The following is a 19,022-nucleotide window of genomic DNA, read 5'->3' as shown; positions in this document are numbered from 1 at the left end:
GTGTGAAGGTTTCTTGTCTTGATCACACAATCTTATTATTATAGTTAGTCCATGCACTGATGATCCTTGCTGTTGGTGGGCTTTTATATCCTACTTGCTATACATATATAGACCACCCATTGCATGCAATGCCTCATCAGTATGTTACATATACATGCATGCATGCATGCACATAGTAACATGTAGGTATGCATGTATGGGGTTAGGCATGCATGCACACACTCAACCACACATGCATGATTGAGACATGCAGACTGTTCACGAGATCAAATGTCATAGCTCATTAATTTTACTCTCACACACAAATTCTTTTTAGTGGCATCAAACTAATGCAAAATGGTCGCATTCATGGTTTATGCAATATAACACATATCCATGCAGAATTGCATGGTAAAAGGGAATCATAATGACGTCGTAGCCATCAGAGTGTTCAACTTCCATGCACAAGAATATAATGGTATTATATATACATGTCATGCATGCAGTGACACCATGCATGCAGTGACACCATGCATGCAGTGACACCATGCATGCAGTGACACCATGCATGCGCACATACGGTTATGTAGTTGTCGGATCGATGGTATAGTGATCGAGGGAACCAGTGAACCTGATGACAATACTAGTAATGAAGGAGGCACTGATTCTGACATGACAGTAAGACACACTATAGTTTCAGTGTTATCTTGCTGACTTAATTGAACTAATCAAGATAAATATTCACCTTCAGCCACTTTTGCCATGCATGATGACGTCGTTATACCAAATAATCTTTACCAAAAATGGACATTGACCTAAAATTATTCCTGATTTATCAGAGTCTATATCCAGCAGTCTCACAACATGCATGCATGCATGCTTTTGACAATCGTATAATGTCTCTCCCACAACTTCTTATTAATTCATGCATGTCGGACTATGTGTATGGTATGCTCGATTGATGTCTACACATGCAATTGCATGTATTAATATATTAATTTGCTATAACAGTTAGGTCTATATAATTATACTCTTGTAACTATACATAAATATATAATTATACCGGCCCTATATATAAGCAGGGAATTTTCGCGGGTGCAAATTTTCGCTATTTGACTCCACACATGCAGAGCTCTCAGTAAAATGTTTGTGTTCCAATGTCAGGAAACCATGCACATGCATGCACCACCACCAATAGCTTTGCATGTGAAATACCACCGTGCATGCAGTGTGTGGGAGTTTATCCCAGTTTTAATTTTTGCGTTTTCTGTCTGCCCTGCACCTCACGAAATTTCCTGGTAATGTATAATATATATATATATATACACTGTGAAATATTGACTCAAACATCAGCCCCATATATAAACTGTATATACATGCACACAGTCAATTAAGTGCTTATACCATTGCATGGAAGCTGGTGCGGCAGACACAATGGTTGCTAGAGCAGCAACACCAATGAGAATTTCATTTTCAGCGAGAAGGTTTCTTGTCTTGATCACACAACCTATATATAGTTATAGTCCACTGATGATCCTTGCTGTTGGTATATAGTATAGCTTTATACCCTGCTTGACTATACCATGCACCCAATGCAATGCCTCATATGACATACATATATACTGATATAGTTACCTATACATGCATGCATATGGTCATGGGGTCAGGCATACACCATTCATACACACATGCATGATTGATCCAGACAGCTATATATATAGTTTGTGCATGTTATTCAGAACAAACGACAGCTAGCTCAATCTCTTCCACAAATTCTTTCACTAATATACAGAGGTGGCCTCTGTTGAGAGGTTGTTGTACACAAACTGTTCATTTGGGACCTGGGTGCCTGGCCGTTATATAGCAACTGGCCTTTATTCGGAGGTGGTTGTTAACAGAGGTTCCACTGTATGTGCGGTCATAATATACCATGCATATAATTATTGGTACTCCTCCATGCATGGCATGCATGGCATGCATGGAGGAGAAGTCATGTTATCCCAAAATGCTTTCATCAAGTTTCATAATTAATGATCCCTGCAGGGCTATACTGCAGCTATCAAAACCATAAAATTGTGCATGGCTACATTCTTAGCATCATAACAAGTGGGCTGTAGCTACTGCACTTTTGTTTCCAAGGTGATGTGAAATGTTCCATCCATTCCATCTGTGCATACAGTCCCATGCAGTAAGTACACACGTGCATGCATGCACACATGTGTGTAACATAATTATAATGAAGTATGACCATGCATCTTGACTTTATCTCCATGCATGCATGCATGGGGATATATGAGACTGTATTTTAATTAATGGACATCAGGGGGTTCTCTGAGACATGCGGTGAAACTCGATCATGCAACATCACATGCATGCAGATGCCTATTGTATAAAGGCCAAAACATATTGCTCCCCATGCAAAGGTGTCTGTTATAGAGGGGTTCCACTGTATATATATATATAGCTTTAATGATCCAGTTACTGGTGGCTGGACTATCACATTGTCTGCTTGGAGTCTTAATGGACCCTATATAGTTCACTGATGATCCTTGCTGCATGCTGAACATGCATGCTGTTGGTGGGAGGCTCCGAGCTTTTTATATTTTTGCTTGACTTATAGACCACCCAGTGTCTCATAATTATATAAAGTTTTGTACATATTCATGTCAGGCACACACCACACATGATGGAGACAGCTGTTAGTCTGTGTTCACCATGCAGATCAAAGAGCGGCTCAATCTCCACAAATTCTTAACTATTAAATGGGTATATCTGCATGCATATATCCATGGTCAAGTTTGAAATCGCTTCACCGCATGTCTCAGAGAATTAACACCCAAGTTCATGTCCATCAATTAAAATACAGTATCGTTATGTTAAGATCCTATGGCCGTACTTCATGATATGCTACTTGTACATGTCCTGCATGCATGTGTACAGTAAAAGGGTACGTGATAACTGCGTACTGGAATCATGCAATAGTCAATGACACGTGTTCCTGCAGCTTGACTTTAAAATTATAGTCCATGCACAAGAATGTAGTACCATTATCATTATGGTATACATGCAGAAGATGGTGGACAGACACACATCGTGTCAGACTCTCACACATGCAGTGGCAGATTCTAACGTGCATGTGTATGTCTGTGTTATAATGCATGGTCAGCAATCAAATATTCAGTACAAAGAACACACTTAATCATTCAACTACATGTAATATCTATAAACTTATATCTATCTAAAAACTATATAACATAGAACAATCTTACACAACACTAATTCTCTTATATTTCATCCTATACAAGCATGCACATATGCTATTTAAGCTAATAAGAAAGTTCACACTTCATTGCGCATGCATATGGGGCCGATTTCTGTGTGTGTAACAACAGGACGACGATTGACTCTTGTAGGGGGAGGGACTGGTCTGTAGTCCTCTGTGATGACGGGGGCTAGATCCTCCATGTAGGATAGTCTCAGCTGGTCTGGCCTTGTGGCTGGTCTGATGATGGGAGGAGTGATGTAACGATCGGGGTCAGCTTCTTCCACGGCTCCATCAGTGTAAGGTGGGTCCACGGGGTCTCTTCGTTCATAATCGCCTTCATCATCATTTTCATTGTCTACTGGATGATATAATTCTCTACCATTGTTGGCTCGTCTGTCTGCAATACCAGCTCCCAAGTTTTTCAAGATGGCCTCTATCCTCAGCCATGTGTTATTCTTCTTGAGTACGATTTGGTAAAAATGATAGCAGAGTGTTATCACAAATAGAATAAATGATATAGCCATAGACATATTGGCTAGTGCTGACTGATCTTTCCTGGTATCTTTGACATAAGAGATGCCAAATGAAAGAATAGCAAGATTGAGTAGATAGAGAGTTTCAAGGGAATCACAGAATGTGTAATTACTGTCATACAAACGGTTATTCAACAGTTTCCATCCAATCAGGCCAACTGATAAAACCCCAGCTGATAGAATAGGGAGAAAAGTGTCTGGAGCCATGGCAACTACTAGATTGTGGATAATCAGAACAAAGAGGAGCAGTCCCACCCAGTAGCGATGCTTGAGAGTGAATGGAGCATGGTATACTCGCATGAAGCCAATGTACTTTGTGTTCTTGGTCCATATCATAACCTTTGAACAATATGGAAGCCATTGTCCTAAAAAGAGCAGTAGAGTGAAAAATCCACCGGCAATGAGGATTATGGCTGCAGCAACAAACCGAGGGATGTGTTTGGTAGTGAAGTATTGCACATTGCCATCATACAACCAAACAGTGTTGGTTGAACCATCAGGATAATACAAGACTCCGTATTGCAGTGCAGCAATGATAAACCGTAAGAGTTTGGAATAAGAGAGTAAGACGAGTGTGCCTAGGGCAGCAACTGGTTTCCTGTTGGAGAGGAGCTTTGCAAATGAGTCAAAGTAATTGCTCAAAATGATTATTAAGAACATCAAAAGAAATAGGTATGCTGGAAAGACAAGTTGAAGGAGCACTTTTGCTTGAGAGTTCATTCCATTGTAAAAGCATATCTCAATACCCAAGTCAAGATTCACCCATGATACGAAAACTTCTAAAAAGTTGTTTAAATTAGGTAAGAAAATCACTCTGTTAGCTGCTAGTATGTTAGCATAGAAAATGAGGCCATGAATCTTTCCAGTTGCTATAGTGATGTTGAGCACAAGAATTAAAGCAACTAGCAATATGCCAGCCAGCGCAAATGGTATTAGTAGAAGAAGGTAAAGATCAGAGCATTGTGCACATCTTGATGTAGCCAACACAAGACTGAGTCCTGGTTCACATTCTCCACATAAGACACCACTTCGATTGTAGGCACACTGTTTGTCACGGTTGCTTAGACTGATGTTGATGGGCCTTTCTACACAATAGTCAAATACACAGTTGCTAACAGCATACCCTGTTTCATTAGTAGTATTTATGACTTCTATCCATGTGTTGTTATTTCTTTCCACCGTTATGACTCCATTTTCCTCAAAACAATTTATTATCTGATATCTTAGTTGCAAGTCTGGATCACAGTCACACCTGCACTCAATATTGGACTGAACTGGTTTGAGTCCACTAGGGCATGTGCAGTTTAGAAAATAAATATTGATCAGTTGTTTTGAAATTCCCAAATTGTTACATGGACCCTCAGCATAGACTTCCACCTGAGCGAAACTGTCTTGTGAGAATACATTGTACTTTAATTCTGTGCACTGATTGCCAACTTCCTGTTCTGCCTGTCCTTCTTTGAGAAGTTGACAATCAGTGCACAGAATTAAAGTACAATGTATTCTCGCAAGACAGCTTTGCTCAAGTGGAACTCTATAGTTTCGATCATCAGAGCTGTCCCTCTCATACAGTTGAATTGTTTGAATGAAGCAGTCAGCAACAATTGTCTGAGTAACATTAGTGGTGGTGGCCCCTCCTCTACAAGTACTACTCTCAGTGTCATCTGCCACAAATATCCCTCCTCCGTACTGAGCCGAGTTGTTGTTAATCAGTAACTTGACATAACAACATGAATATTCAAGTTCTTCTTTCAATATGTAGAGTTTCGAATTTTGTTGCAGATACACTCCACCTCCACTAGCAGTTGCTGTGTTTGTTTTAATGTTAACATTTGATTGAGTAAGTTTAATGGTCGTAGCAATTGCATAAATACCTCCACCATTCGTAGCAATGTTGTCATCAATCTCACTTTGTTCATTTGGAGGGAGTAGATCTAGCCAACCATCTGGACCCAGCATCAGCACAGATTGGAACTCAACTATGCTAGAATATGCATAAAATTCCTCCACCATCCTGGTGTGCTGTGTTTTGATAGATCTTTAGTGATTCTTTTACAACGAGTGTACTCTCTCTCAGAAATATCCCTCCTCCAGAGGTAGCTGTATTCTTGGTGATGATCACACCTTCTGTGTTAATGTACATTTGACTCTGGATAATGCTGAGAGCTCCACCAAACACACCACGATTGTTACTAAGTGTTGTAGGTCCATTAAACTCAACTCGACTATTGAAAGCATAGACAGGGCCATTGTTATTGCTGACAATATTCGATCCAGTGAATTTCACATTAGTCTGCAAAATGTTCAAACTGACCATGGCATTGTTATTAGTAATGTTAGTGTTGTTGATGATCAAGGTGGCTGTTGGTGAAACATCAATTACTCCACCCTTATTAGCTCTGTTGTTTGTCAGAGTGCTGTCTGAGATGATCAAACTGCCTAAGGAAACAACAATTGCTCCACCAGAGTTAGCACTGTTGTTTGTCAATGTGCTGTCGGAGATGGACACATTACCTGAGTTGATATCGATCGCTCCACCACCATAGTATGCATTGTTGTTTGACAGTGTACTGTCGGAGATGGACACATTGCCTGAGGAAACACCAATTGCTCCACCAGAGTTAGCACTGTTGTTTGTCAGTGTGCTGTCGGAGATGGACACACTACTACCTGAGTTAACATCAATTGCTCCACTCTCTTCAGCTCTGTTGTTTATCAGTATGCTGTCGGAGATGATCACACTGCCTGAGTAAACAACAATTGCTCCACCAGTGTAAGCTCTGTTGTTTGTCAGGGTACTGTTGGAGATGGACACATTACCTGAGTTGACATTAATCACTCCACCACCATAGTAAGCACTGTTGTTTGTCAGTGTGCTGTCTGAGATGGACACACTGCCTGAGTAGACACCAATTGCTCCACCAGAGTCAGCACTGTTGTTAGTCAGTGTGCTGTTGAAGATGGACACATTGCCTGAGAAAACACCAATCGCTCCACTCTCTTCAGCACTGTTCTTTGTCAGCTCACAGTTGAAGATGGACACACTACTGCCTGAGTCAACACTAATCGCTCCACCTAACTGAACAGCTTTGTTATTTGTGAAGTTACACCGAGTGATCACTACAGCACCAGATCCCACTTCTACTGCTCCTCCACTCTCAGCACTGTTGTAGTTGAACTCTGTGTTGTTGATCAGTGAGTTGCTTGATTGAATGTCAACTGCACCTCCATCATTTCTAGTGAACACACTATTTGTTATGTACACATCACCAGCCTCAACGTGCAGTGCCCGACCAGTGTTGTTCATAAAGAGAGCGCTCTCAATTGTTGCAGTTTGAGTAACAATCTTAACTATGCTGGCTTCCGCCGGATTGAGTAATTCAAAATCCATAAAATAGCAATCGTTTATATAGACATCGTGGGCACTGTCAATGATTAATCCTCGATGTGATGAGTTTTGTGGTCCGACATTCGCTCCAACAAAATCCAAGTGTTCAATATATAATTCAGTAGCACTAACAAAACGTATCGTACCATTGCTGTGAACTTGACTACAGTTGTACTTGTGTTCTGGCCGGTCATATGCACATGTAAGAAGTTACGAATCAATAACTGCTCAATTAGCACATGATCTCCAGGTAGAAAGCTCAATGTGAGATTGTCTCCACCAGATAACAGGTCTGTTTGAACAAGCTGCTCGAGAGTGAAACAAGTTCCATTTCGATAGTCATGACACAAGTCAGTTGAATTCACTGGCACAATGTGATAGTGCTCACTCCTGGTAACAGTAGCTAGGGTCAGGAGCAGCACCAACCAGCTGAGAATATTTCTAGTCAGCATATTATCTGCATGCATGCATGGGATGCATGTATGATGATGATTGTTGGTATGCATATAGTACAGAATTGCTGTATGCATGCTCTATATATACACATGCAGATCTAAACTTCAACCCACTTGCTGAACGAATGTTGTACTCTTTATTCTTTTCTTTCGCTAACTTTTGTTAGTCAATACTCTCATTGAAACAGTCCCACGACTATACACCATGCAAGCTTCATTATAGTGTATTGGTAGTAAAGCTGCTCAACCATACACTGCTTCAAGCTTGCATTGTATTGTATGTTGTTTGCTGAGGGACTGTTTTTAGCATAGATCTTACTACTCGATCTATGGTTTTAGGTAGTGGCATTGTGTGTTGTGTGACATGTGAGGGAGAATGCTTTGTGTAGTGGCATTGTGTATTGTGTGACATGTGAGGGATTGCTTTGTGTAGTGGCATTGTATGTTGTGTGACATGTGAGGGATTGCTTTGTGTAGTGGCATTGTGTATTGTGTGACATGTGAGGGACTGTTTTGGGTAGTGGCATTGTGTGTTGTGTGACATGTGAGGGACTGCTTTAGGTAGTGGCATTGTGTATTGTGTGACATGTGAGGGACTGTTTTGGGTAGTGGCATTGTATGTTGTGTGCATGTGAGGAACTGCTTTGTGTAGTGGCATTGTGTATTGTGAGACATGTGAGGGACTGTTTTGTGTAGTGGCATTGTATGTTGTGTGACATGTGAGGGACTGCTTTGTGTAGTGGCTTCATTCTTTTACATTCTTTTACTAATGGGGCATGATCTTGTGATTCACTTCACATGCATAATTATAATTATGTATAAACAGTATCACAAAACACAATGACCTATTCACAGTGGAACCTCCTGTAACAGACCACCCTCCCATCAGAGGACAACGTCATGTCTTCCATTAGCTAAGTATTTCGTGGACCTATTTTTGTAGGATTACTAACGCACGAAAACAGCGAATATTAAGCACCTCGAAAATGCAGTATAACTGATTAGAAATCGTATGATGTTTTAACAATGCATCACAGGCCGGCTCGTTCTCACTAATTAGTAATACCCATTGTGCAGATACAGACTTGTCAATATGCGCATGCATGTGGTTCAAGGTCTCAGATCAGATGAGATTGCATGATATGCAGTCAGCCAAGGTATATGAATCTTTGTTTATCTACTGAATGCATGCTAATGGATAATCGATTATAGTATCATGGCTAAACAACCTATAACCCTTTTTTTCTATTGATTCCAATCAACTAATTACAATTAGGCTATTGTGAATTTGCTGCAATCTGCCAAAATTAGTACACTAAATTAAAAACAGACAAAAATCTGATAGTAACCTTAAGATACTAAAGGCTTTATAAGTCCCATACATCTACGATTGACTATGATTTAGAAGGGCATGCATACAAACATTGCCAATTAATTTTCCATCATCTTTAGCCGAAGAAACAGCACATCAACTCAAACTTACAGCATTCTTAATATATAAAATATGGTACACTCAAACATCAGCCCTATATATATATATAATGATTGCCTGTACATGCATGTATATACCGTATTCTACCGATATTACGGTATTATTATGTATGGCACTGCATGTAAAGGATGTAGTGTTCACCCATGCATACACTGTACATGAATGCTGACTCATGGGAAGATGGTGCGGCAGACATAATGGTTACTATGGCAATGACACCATGCAATGAGAAGAATGAGCTACATAAGTATTATTATAATTGGTCACGTACATGATTCAATGAATATGAATAATAATATATTAGTTAGTCCACTGATGATCCTTGCTGCTGATCTGCTGCTGGTATAGGAGCTTTATACCCTGCTTGGCTATATACCACCCAATGTCTTAAATATTTTGCTGGTGAAAAACCTTTGCGAATGAGCCAAACTTTTGCGATCTAACTATTGCAGGTTTTGCGATTATATTTTGCGAAATGGTCATTGCATGCCCACACGCATAAATTATTTGATGCTCGCAAAACATCGAATTTCTCATGCATGCATGCATGGTCATGTCATGATCAGGCACACACCACACACCACATATCACACATGATTGAGACAGCTGTTAGTCTGTGGTCACCAGATCAAATTACAGCAGCTCAATCTCCCACAAATTCTTTAACTAATTTGTGGTCTATTATATGTATTCATTTCGGGCTGTTTACAGCTGGCTAAATGCACCATGGAAATAACACTAACAGCACATGATGAATGTCTGCTTTCATTACAAATCAGCTGTAGAAAACTATTACAGAAAAATATGTTCTACAAAACTGTTAACAAAACTTTGAGGGTTCTAAATGCTATAATATTCTAACTTAACTATTATACATACAACTCTGTCTCGTAAATTATGTCTCCATCAGCCCCACATAGCACCAGCGTCTGCAATGATTATAATATGAAATGCATGAAATCAAATGTATACAATTATAACGATACCTTGATTTTCCACCTTTGGTATGCAACACCACATATTGTATTTACAGCAAAGATACACTCGACGCTGGATAATCACATTCGAGCCTGCACATGTATTATTAGCCACTGTGACTATACTGAAGTCATAAGTCTACATGCACATGTACATGCATAATACATGCACTCAACATCGTCCCTAATTATGAGAGTTCTATCAGAATGCAAAATTCGGTGCGATGGAAAACCATGGGTCTATGCAACTGGAAGGCCCATTTGTTCGCATTACTATACGTAATAGCAAGGGCGTATGAAGAGAAGAGGGCATGCAACTACTATCTATCAGAAAACAAATGGGCGGGGTCTTATATCTAAATAGTAAAGAATGCATTGCACGTGCACCGTTTTTGTGGGTGCACGGTGAAGATTACGGAAACTTACAGAGAAAGTAGCTATTTTAGCTAAGCTAGCTAGCTAACATACTGCAGATGATTGTAGCTCTCTATACTAGTAGTAAATGATGCTAACAATGCTCAGTGACACTATAAAGTGAGTAGCATAGTCGTACTAGAAGCAACAAGCCAGAAACCATAGACTTTGAGTTGTTGCCTCAAATCCTTGGTTTCTTTGACTCCTGTCTTGATGTAGCAGGTATAGTAATCACAGTGTTAAACTACTACGACTTATAAACTAACAGGAGATGGAGATAAACAAGCTAATGGAAGAAAGTAGATAAAATGTGCCGACTCAGCAGCTTGGATGAGTTTGGAGTTTTTACATAGAAAACATAAGCTCACGTGAATCTTAATTAATCGTGACCAACATCCTCTAGTGGGCGGTTGGCTAAATATAGCATATCCTGCTGACTCATCAGTTTTTTGACACATACGCAGTTTACATTGTGAGTTGCATGCCCTCTTCTCTTCATACGCCCTTGGTAATACTATAGTACATACAATTGTTTTGTTGGAGTGATGATCTGTCAAGTATATACCTTGATTTTCCACCACTCTATTCTGATTACTGAAATGACAGCATGGCAGCTTTAGGTCACAGCACATCGTTTTGTAAGATTCCTCCATAGCTTGATTGATACCTGCACATGCCATGCATGCATGGTTTATACTCCTATATACAGTCATGCACTGTGCCTCAAACGTCAGCCCTATATATATAAATACACAGAAGTGTGCTTACCACTGGAAGATGGTGCGGCAGACACAATGGTTGCTATAGCAATCACACTAATGAGAAGAATAAAGGACTTCATTTTCAGCGAGAAGATTTCTTGTCTTGATCACACAACCTACTAGTTGGTCCACTGATAATCCTTGCTGCTGAACTGCTGTTGGATGAGAGCTTTTATATCCTGCTTGACTTTAGACCACCCATGCAGTGTCTCATAATTATAAAGTTTCGTACATACATGTCAGGCACACACCACACATGATGGAGACAGCTGTTAGTCTGTGTTCACAAGATCAAAGAGTGGCTCAATCTCCCACAAATTCTTAACTAATTATGCATTAATTAAGATGCTATGTTAGTCTGTGTTCACAAGATCAAAGAGTGGCTCAATCTCCCACAAATTCTTAAAGCATGGTCGTACTTCATGATAATTATGCTACTTGTACATGTCCTGCATGTGTACAGTAAAAGGGTACGTGATAACTGCATGCTGAAATCATGCAATAGTCAATGTTAAATGCAAGTTGTCGAACTGATCGTGCGGTTTTTTACGAAATTTAGTCAATTTGCCTGATAGCAGAAAGCCCATAAATTTGTGTCACACACATGCACACACACACACACGGCTCACACATCGTCCACTCTCGTCCTCTGTGTGGGTAGTGTCAGGTGACTAGGAGAGATGAGATACGCCCACTCCATCTTCACACAGCAGCGAGAAGACGGTAGAAAGAGACAGAGAGTCGAGTAGAATTCCAACAGATGACGAGTCCTGTGTGTTGTGTGGGGGGGGCGTGGGCGGAAATGCATCAATCAACACGACATAATTATAATAAGCATGCACCTTTGTACCACTTTAATTTGTACTGACATCCCAGTTGCTATGAGACCCCGAATTTTTACGAGTCCATCTCCCTTGAGGGCGTTGACCCCTGCCCTGCCACCACTGGACCCAGTTGCTGCCCTATAGGCACTAATCCTATACTCTCTTATTCCAGTTTATCATTGCTGCACTGGCAGCACTGCTCAGCTCAGCTAGTACAAATAGTTGTGCAGGATGAATAATGGAAAATTGTTTTTAATATTAACAAAGTGTATATATGGCCCACATCTACCAATTCAAACGTACTCTCACATTATGCATGCATGCTTTTAATGTCATTCTCACTCCCAAATTCTTTAACTTTGTGGTCTATTATTATGCATGCATATGTCGGGCTGTTCACAGCTGGCCATTGCATCATGGAAATAATACTAATTAATAGCACATAGCCATGATGAATGTAGGCCCTGATAAATTATGCTCGAAATAATTTTAGCACAATAGGTGTTTATTTTTGGTAAAGATCATCACATTAAGTTTTGCATAAGGATGTTCTCATGGTAAAAAGTGTCTCATGAATCAGCCGCCCTTCTTTTAGGAAGACTTAATTTTGAGTGTCGGAATATTTCAAGTCAGTGAGAAAATACAGAATCATGATACATTAATTATATCTTGATCAGTTGCATGTGTGTTGTGTTTATATATACGTTAACGTTGTTATGTAATAATTAAGAATAATCGGATTTTTATGAGAATAATAGGCATATTTTTCAAGAATGAATAATGGGTGAAAAAAAAACATAATAAAGTTATTTATCAGGGCCTAGATGAATGTCTGCTTCATTTACAAATCAGCTGTAGATGAAAACTATAACATAAAAAAATACTCTATATAAGACTGTTACAAAAATTAATGTTGAGGGTTTTACAACCCTGTATCGTAAATTATGTCTCCATCAGCCCCACATAGCACCGCCATCTGCAATGATTAGAATATGAATTATTTAACACTGAATTGATAAAATATAACGATAACCTTGATTTTCCACTTGGGATCGAATGCAACACAACATAAATTTATTATTATATTTGCAGCACATAATTATATACTGCTGGATAATCAGGTTCAAGCCTGCACATGTATTATTTGTATGACTATACTGAAGTTATAAGTCTGTGCATGTACATGCATAATGATTGCACTCAACATCATCTAATTATAGAAAGACTTAGTATAATTATATCAGAATACAAAATTTGAAAACCACAATAATATCCAACTGGAAGGCCCACTTGTTCAAATTACTATAATTATACGTAATAAATAGTGCATGGCAATCTTTCCAAGTATATATACCTTGATTTTCCACCACCCTGTTCTGATCACGACAGCATGGCAGCTTAGGTCACAGCACATTGTTTTGTAAGATTCCTCCATAGCTCGATTGATGTCTGCACATGTCATGCATGATTGTATTAATTAGGTTTATACTCTTATATATAACTATATACACTGTGTCTCAAACGTCAGCCGTATATAAATACACAGAAGTATTTTGTTGGAAATTGATTGGCTATACTGATCTTGTATGGGCCGCTAATTCTAAGGTATCTCTAACCAACCGATTTATGAAAATTGTGCAATAGAAGGTATTTCCAGCCTTTACACAATACATCATTACAACCTTCACCACACAACCCAACCATGCATAATGATGACCATTACCAAGGCACAGACACGCCCACACACTTATTATAACCTGTCAAGTCTCCTCTTGAAGTTTGTGGGCATGTCTGTACAAGCTACAGTGTCTGCGCTAATATAAAACGCATATGAATATCATTGATATCTTTTAAGCAACCTAGCCCCTTTTTTCGTCTATAAGGATTGATGCAGTAAAAAGAAATTACTTCACATGTATAGTAGGTAATAATAATTATCAGTATTTCCAGGGCAACTATTTAAAGTGCATGCAAGTATACTATATTCAAGCATGTAAGTGTGTATAGCTGCAACAAAGCCTTTCTCTCACCAGTAGTGTTGAGCAGTGGTATGGAGCCGAGGCATTGACGTCAGTGGGGTCAGCTAACCAATCATGGCCACCAGTGAACAAGGCAGTGGGGACATTCAGCTCTGTCACGTTGTACGAGGGAGGGGTGGGCTGTGTGGGTGTGAGGGAGTGGGCGTGTGTGTGAGGTGTGAGAGTACTTACAGTTCCGTATGCTTTCATATTCTTTGCTCGTAGTCATACATTGCAAACTTTCCATTGTGCGCTCCCTATATATAAGAACAATATGCATGCAGTTACATACTCCAACACTCACATGATGCAGATCTTACCTGAGCAAAGTGAATGAGATTCTTGACAGACGTACCGGCAGATGTGTGGGTATAGTAGGTGGGGAGACGAGTCTAAAGGGGGGTGGGGTGGGTGGGGTAATTAGATTATCAGAGAAGATATTACAGGTAAATTATCAACCTATAAAAACATGCCCAATGCATTTCACAAAAAAAAGAACACTGATCTAAACACATCAGGCCTTTCAAGACTACAAAATGACTCCCTTGACGTGAAATAGGACAATCCTCACTAAAATTACGGGAACTCAAAGGCGTCACGTCACGTACACGCTTTTACAATCACACTGCACAATCACACTGCACACCATAATTATTGTACCACTATTGAACACAAGTTTTACAAATATCCCTTCAGAGTCAGGGGCGGATCCAGGAAAAATGAAAGGGGGGGGCTAGTAGAAAGGGGCGAAGCCCCGTACGAGGGTGGCGGAGCCACCCAGGGGGTGGGTATGGGAGGGGGAGCATCCCCCTCCCGCCTCGCCGGAGGCGAAATTTTTTGCTTTTTACAATTTGCTCACACTTTTACCTTTGAACTGTCATATTAATAAGTGAATACTGAATGTATGAAAAAGTTAATACAAAAAACTCGTTCTGATCAACAAAAGGATGTATACTGTAGATGTTACATCTACATTCATGCACTCTTGGTACATGAAAGAATCACAATGCCTACCCAGACTGCACTGAGAGTGAGAGGAGATAAGGCTGCTTCCTTGCAACTAGCTGAAAAAGTCTGAGATCTGCTCCATCATGTTGCAGCTCAACAGCTGCACAATAGCCTCCTTCACATGCACAAGGCCTAGGAAAAGAGGCCTGGGATATGATCGAGGCTACAAAACATTGCACAAGGAGCTGACTCAGCAACAGCAATAGTTGACCTATGCACTTTATTAGTTCTAGCTACTAGCTAGTATAGTATGCATGTCCAGCTAGCTAGCCTACATCCTTTATACTCTTAGTAGCTAGACTTGGCTATTGTCTAGCATCTCTTAAGTCAGTGAGTCTACATGCAGATGCATAAGTAACAAGGTTGGTGGCAAAATTGTTGTAACCTCAGACTAGCAATACATAGGTAGTTTTTCAAAAGGGGGGGGCTTCAGCCCCTCAAAATCACCCCTGGATCCGCCCCTGAGAGTTAGTTTAAGTATAGTTACACTATACTGTAAAGGTGCATGCATGCCTTATAGTGATATTATACTGACAATGTTAATATCGTCAGGGTTGAATCCACAGATACCATCGATGAGATGAAACTGAGGGATGCACACATCCTTGCCCAAGAACTTGATGATGTCACTTGATATTAAATTTCTTATTTATGCAGTGAAATGTTGATAGAAGTGCTTTACTTTGTTGCTGAAATTGAAAAAAATAATTAATTTTGTTGTCTGTATAGCTATATAAAACACTATGCACAGGAGGTGATGATACCATAGATAGTGTAGAAAGAGGGATTGGAAACGGGATCACGTGGGCTTATCAAGTGTGTGTAATAAACGCAAAGGCCAGTGGACAATCCAGGCTTCGATTAACGCAGCTACAAGCGCTAAATTACGCACGTTCAGAGATACCAAAGACAAGGTTTTCTCCTATTCTTGGACAAAGGTAACACTTTCAATAGCACTAAGACCAGTAGCAGTATTAAATTTTATTAGAGCCTCTCTTACCATGTAGGTGCTAATTATTAATTGGGGCCTGGATTTCCAGGCCTATATTAGTGAAATTTGCGGCATATTCAACTGGGAATGACTTTCTGTACCTATATCTTCGTTGTTATACAAGCAATATTTACCATTTTGACTTTGTTGAATAGAGAATTAGGTGAGGAATGGAATGGTGTTGAATTGGCACTGCTAAGTACTAAGGAAAGTTCACAACATTATTATGATAAAATGGCAAAATTTACCGGAATTTATGTCCACTTTTCCGTACCTCTCTTTGGCTTATAATTTGTCTTGGGTATTTCTAAATGCTTTTATATTGCGGAATGGGCACCCTTATTTGACTGAACAAAGCCTTATTTTGGCAGTAGCTGTGATGTTTAGTCTACATGTATATTTACAAATTGACGTACGTACATGTATATACTGGTCATACGTTATTATGTTACTACCGTCTTGTTTACTTACCCATGGGTGATATATACTATAGGGTTGGAGAATGAATACCTGGACGACTGGGACACTGGGAAAAATCTGTTTCTAGCCGTAAGGAGCTTAAGATGCTGTAGTGATGCCACAAGGACTGAAGTTCACAGTCAGATACGTATATATATATACAATGTGTATTGTAAACCTAAAACTCCCCTCGTCCCTTTGCAGTCAAATCATTCATTGACATGGTAGGGGACCTGTTCATCCTCCCTGACGCAAGTGCCTTTCTGAGTGAGCGAATCGGCTAGAACCCTCTCGAAGTGTTTTTAACTATATTTCTATTTGATGCACATAATTATTTTTTTACGTGTGATCAAACAACCATAATTATAATTATGAATCGAATCAACTATAATACTAAGAGTATAAGAGTGTGAATACACAATACGCTAAAGTGATCAAGCTATTAAATTGTATTTCCCTCGTAAATCATCCATTCATAGCTACAACTTTGTTGCTAAAGTCAGTGCAGTTACATGATGCTGGCACTGCTAAATATCTTGAATCCTTCATCTTCAGAAACAGAGGCTTAGTGGCTTCTCTCAATCTCAGTAGAGTGTTTCTCTGTATTAATTAATATTAATTAATTAAAAGGGACAATATTAAAATGGACAAGCAAGCTATACAAATGTAGACTGGTATTTTGGACTTATACTCATCACTGCTCTTTAGCTCTAGCTCTTCTCAAGTCTCATGTGCTGTCTGTCTGCTCAGTAATCTGTGCTGCCATCCCATATATCCCAAGGTGATGTGAAGAAACTATTATTAGCTTCCGGTGCAGTGAATTAACTTCCTGTGCAGCCTGGACTGGCCAACAATCGCGGTCCGTTTCCAATCCTTCTTTCTACACTATCTATGGTAGGAGTCAGTGTATATAATATCACATGTAGCTATTGTATAATGTTTCGACATTTGTAATCTTGAAAGTAAGACAACCATCAATGCTGTACAAATGCCTTTCACCTTCTCTAAGCAAAAGCACATCTCTTATAGGTCCTTGATCTACGTCTGTTTCGCCAACTTATACATGCGTGAAGTGTACGCAGGTGGTGTGCTATCATCAAAGCAGAATGTAATCAAACGACTGTCATTCGTAGTTTTCTTAAAAACGTGAAACTCAATCATCATTCTAATTGGGAATCGCGGATAACCGTCATACTCTCCATCCAGCAAGACAAATTTGGCATACAAACCAGATGGGTTATCAGGTACACTAGGTAGGTAGCCATTAAATAGCCTGTGTGAGATAACTAGCTCCATCTTATATCCACGGGGATGTGTGTAGAAAGGAGGGGAGGTCCAGTCCCGGTTGTTTGAAGTATCTGACGTAGAAAACAGAACAGAGACATTTGGTGGAGTTATTTTAATATTATCAACAAACAAACGTTCCAACAAGTTTTCAAGCTCATCTTCAGATGGACAAAAACAAGAACAATCCACTTCATTATTCTCCTCCAGTGTACTTTGTACTTTAAGCTGTTCAGAAATATTATCAAGAGTAACTATGTGGTAAGCCATGGCTTAGGTTACTTTTTGAGTTGAACACGGCTGCAGAGATGATCCAATCGGACGGACTAGAATTGTTGATGATGAGCGAGTCAGTCTATGTGATTGTCAGTAGCCTCGATCCCAGGCCGCACTTCCTCGAAGAGTGGCCGGTGAAGGAGCAGAGGAGATACGACACGTGTGCCTCGATTAGGCTAATTACCTCTGCAATAACGTTGCAATAACGTTGCGTCTACAGTTACATAAGCAGCCTAAGCAGCACAAAGCCTCAAATAAGCTCTATACTATATAATGGTTGCAATATATCGGACCCCCACCTAATTGTTCTTGCGTTCAACGAGTTCTTCCACTCGGTATTTATTTCGAGTGACTTCTGCCTTCCGCCTGTTTGGCTTCTGCCAACACCTGTCTCTCAACTAGGTAAAATTGAAATCACTGCAGAGGATGTATTCGGAATCTTATCGAACCTGGATACTACCAAAGCTATGGGGTGTGATCAAATTCATCCAACTGTCCTCAAGCTGTGTGCTGATACACTATCAATCCCGTTCTGCAAGCTTTTCTCGGATTCTCTTGATCAAGGCGTAATCCCCCCAGAATGGAAGGTTCACAAGATATGCCCAATTTCGAAAATTGTCAACCCAGGATGTTTGGAAAATTTCAGGCCTATATCGCTCCTATGCCTAACAGGAAAGATCATAGAGAAACTGATCTATAACAAAATCATAGACTTTGTGCGTGAAAAGATATCAATACACCAACATGGTTTTCTGAAGGGAAGATCATGTCTATCTCAATTAATATCTTCCTATGCCTACATAAACGACCAACTTGATAAAAACTGTGCAATTGATGTCGTTTACCTGGACTTTAAGAAAGCATTCGATACCGTATCACACAAGGAACTACTATACAA

The 19,022-nt window shown here is 39.7% G+C and overlaps 2 protein-coding genes and 3 long non-coding RNA genes across 6 annotated transcripts in view; 1 reads left to right on the top strand and 4 right to left on the bottom strand.

The window, feature by feature from the left end:
* LOC135344131 (scavenger receptor cysteine-rich domain superfamily protein-like) overlaps positions 1-19,022 on the bottom strand; it is a gene marked incomplete in the record, with an annotated part of 804,697 nt that overhangs the window by 681,868 nt on the left and 103,807 nt on the right.
* On the bottom strand, positions 5,320-7,964 carry LOC135344143 (metabotropic glutamate receptor-like protein R). Its single transcript, XM_064541263.1, has 2 exons — positions 7,735-7,964; positions 5,320-7,622 (listed from the first exon to the last, which is right to left on the bottom strand). Exon 2 carries the CDS (start codon positions 7,166-7,168, stop codon positions 5,762-5,764), a length of 1,407 nt encoding a protein of 468 aa, XP_064397333.1. The 5' UTR covers positions 7,169-7,622; positions 7,735-7,964; the 3' UTR covers positions 5,320-5,761.
* On the bottom strand, positions 9,860-11,466 carry LOC135344234 (uncharacterized). The gene is made up of 4 exons (XR_010397360.1): positions 11,272-11,466; positions 11,069-11,170; positions 10,099-10,182; positions 9,860-10,041 (listed from the first exon to the last, which is right to left on the bottom strand). It is a non-coding gene; the product is annotated as an uncharacterized LOC135344234 (long non-coding RNA).
* On the bottom strand, positions 12,771-16,565 carry LOC135344262 (uncharacterized). Of its 2 annotated transcripts, XR_010397407.1 has the most exons (8): positions 16,354-16,429; positions 16,240-16,307; positions 15,650-15,803; positions 14,427-14,498; positions 14,299-14,363; positions 14,119-14,247; positions 13,443-13,537; positions 12,771-13,064 (listed from the first exon to the last, which is right to left on the bottom strand). It is a non-coding gene; the product is annotated as an uncharacterized LOC135344262 (long non-coding RNA). The 2 variants fall into 2 exon arrangements; XR_010397406.1 differs by lacking the exon at positions 16,240-16,307 and having other exon boundaries at positions 16,354-16,565.
* LOC135344260 (uncharacterized) lies at positions 15,883-16,945 on the top strand. The gene is made up of 2 exons (XR_010397404.1): positions 15,883-16,052; positions 16,599-16,945. It is a non-coding gene; the product is annotated as an uncharacterized LOC135344260 (long non-coding RNA).

Source organism: Halichondria panicea, chromosome 11 (genome assembly GCF_963675165.1).
Source record: "Halichondria panicea chromosome 11, odHalPani1.1, whole genome shotgun sequence".
Lineage (NCBI taxonomy): Eukaryota > Metazoa > Porifera > Demospongiae > Suberitida > Halichondriidae > Halichondria > Halichondria panicea.
The sequence above is the reverse complement of the archived record's forward strand: the minus strand, read 5'-3'. Positions and strand labels throughout refer to the sequence as shown.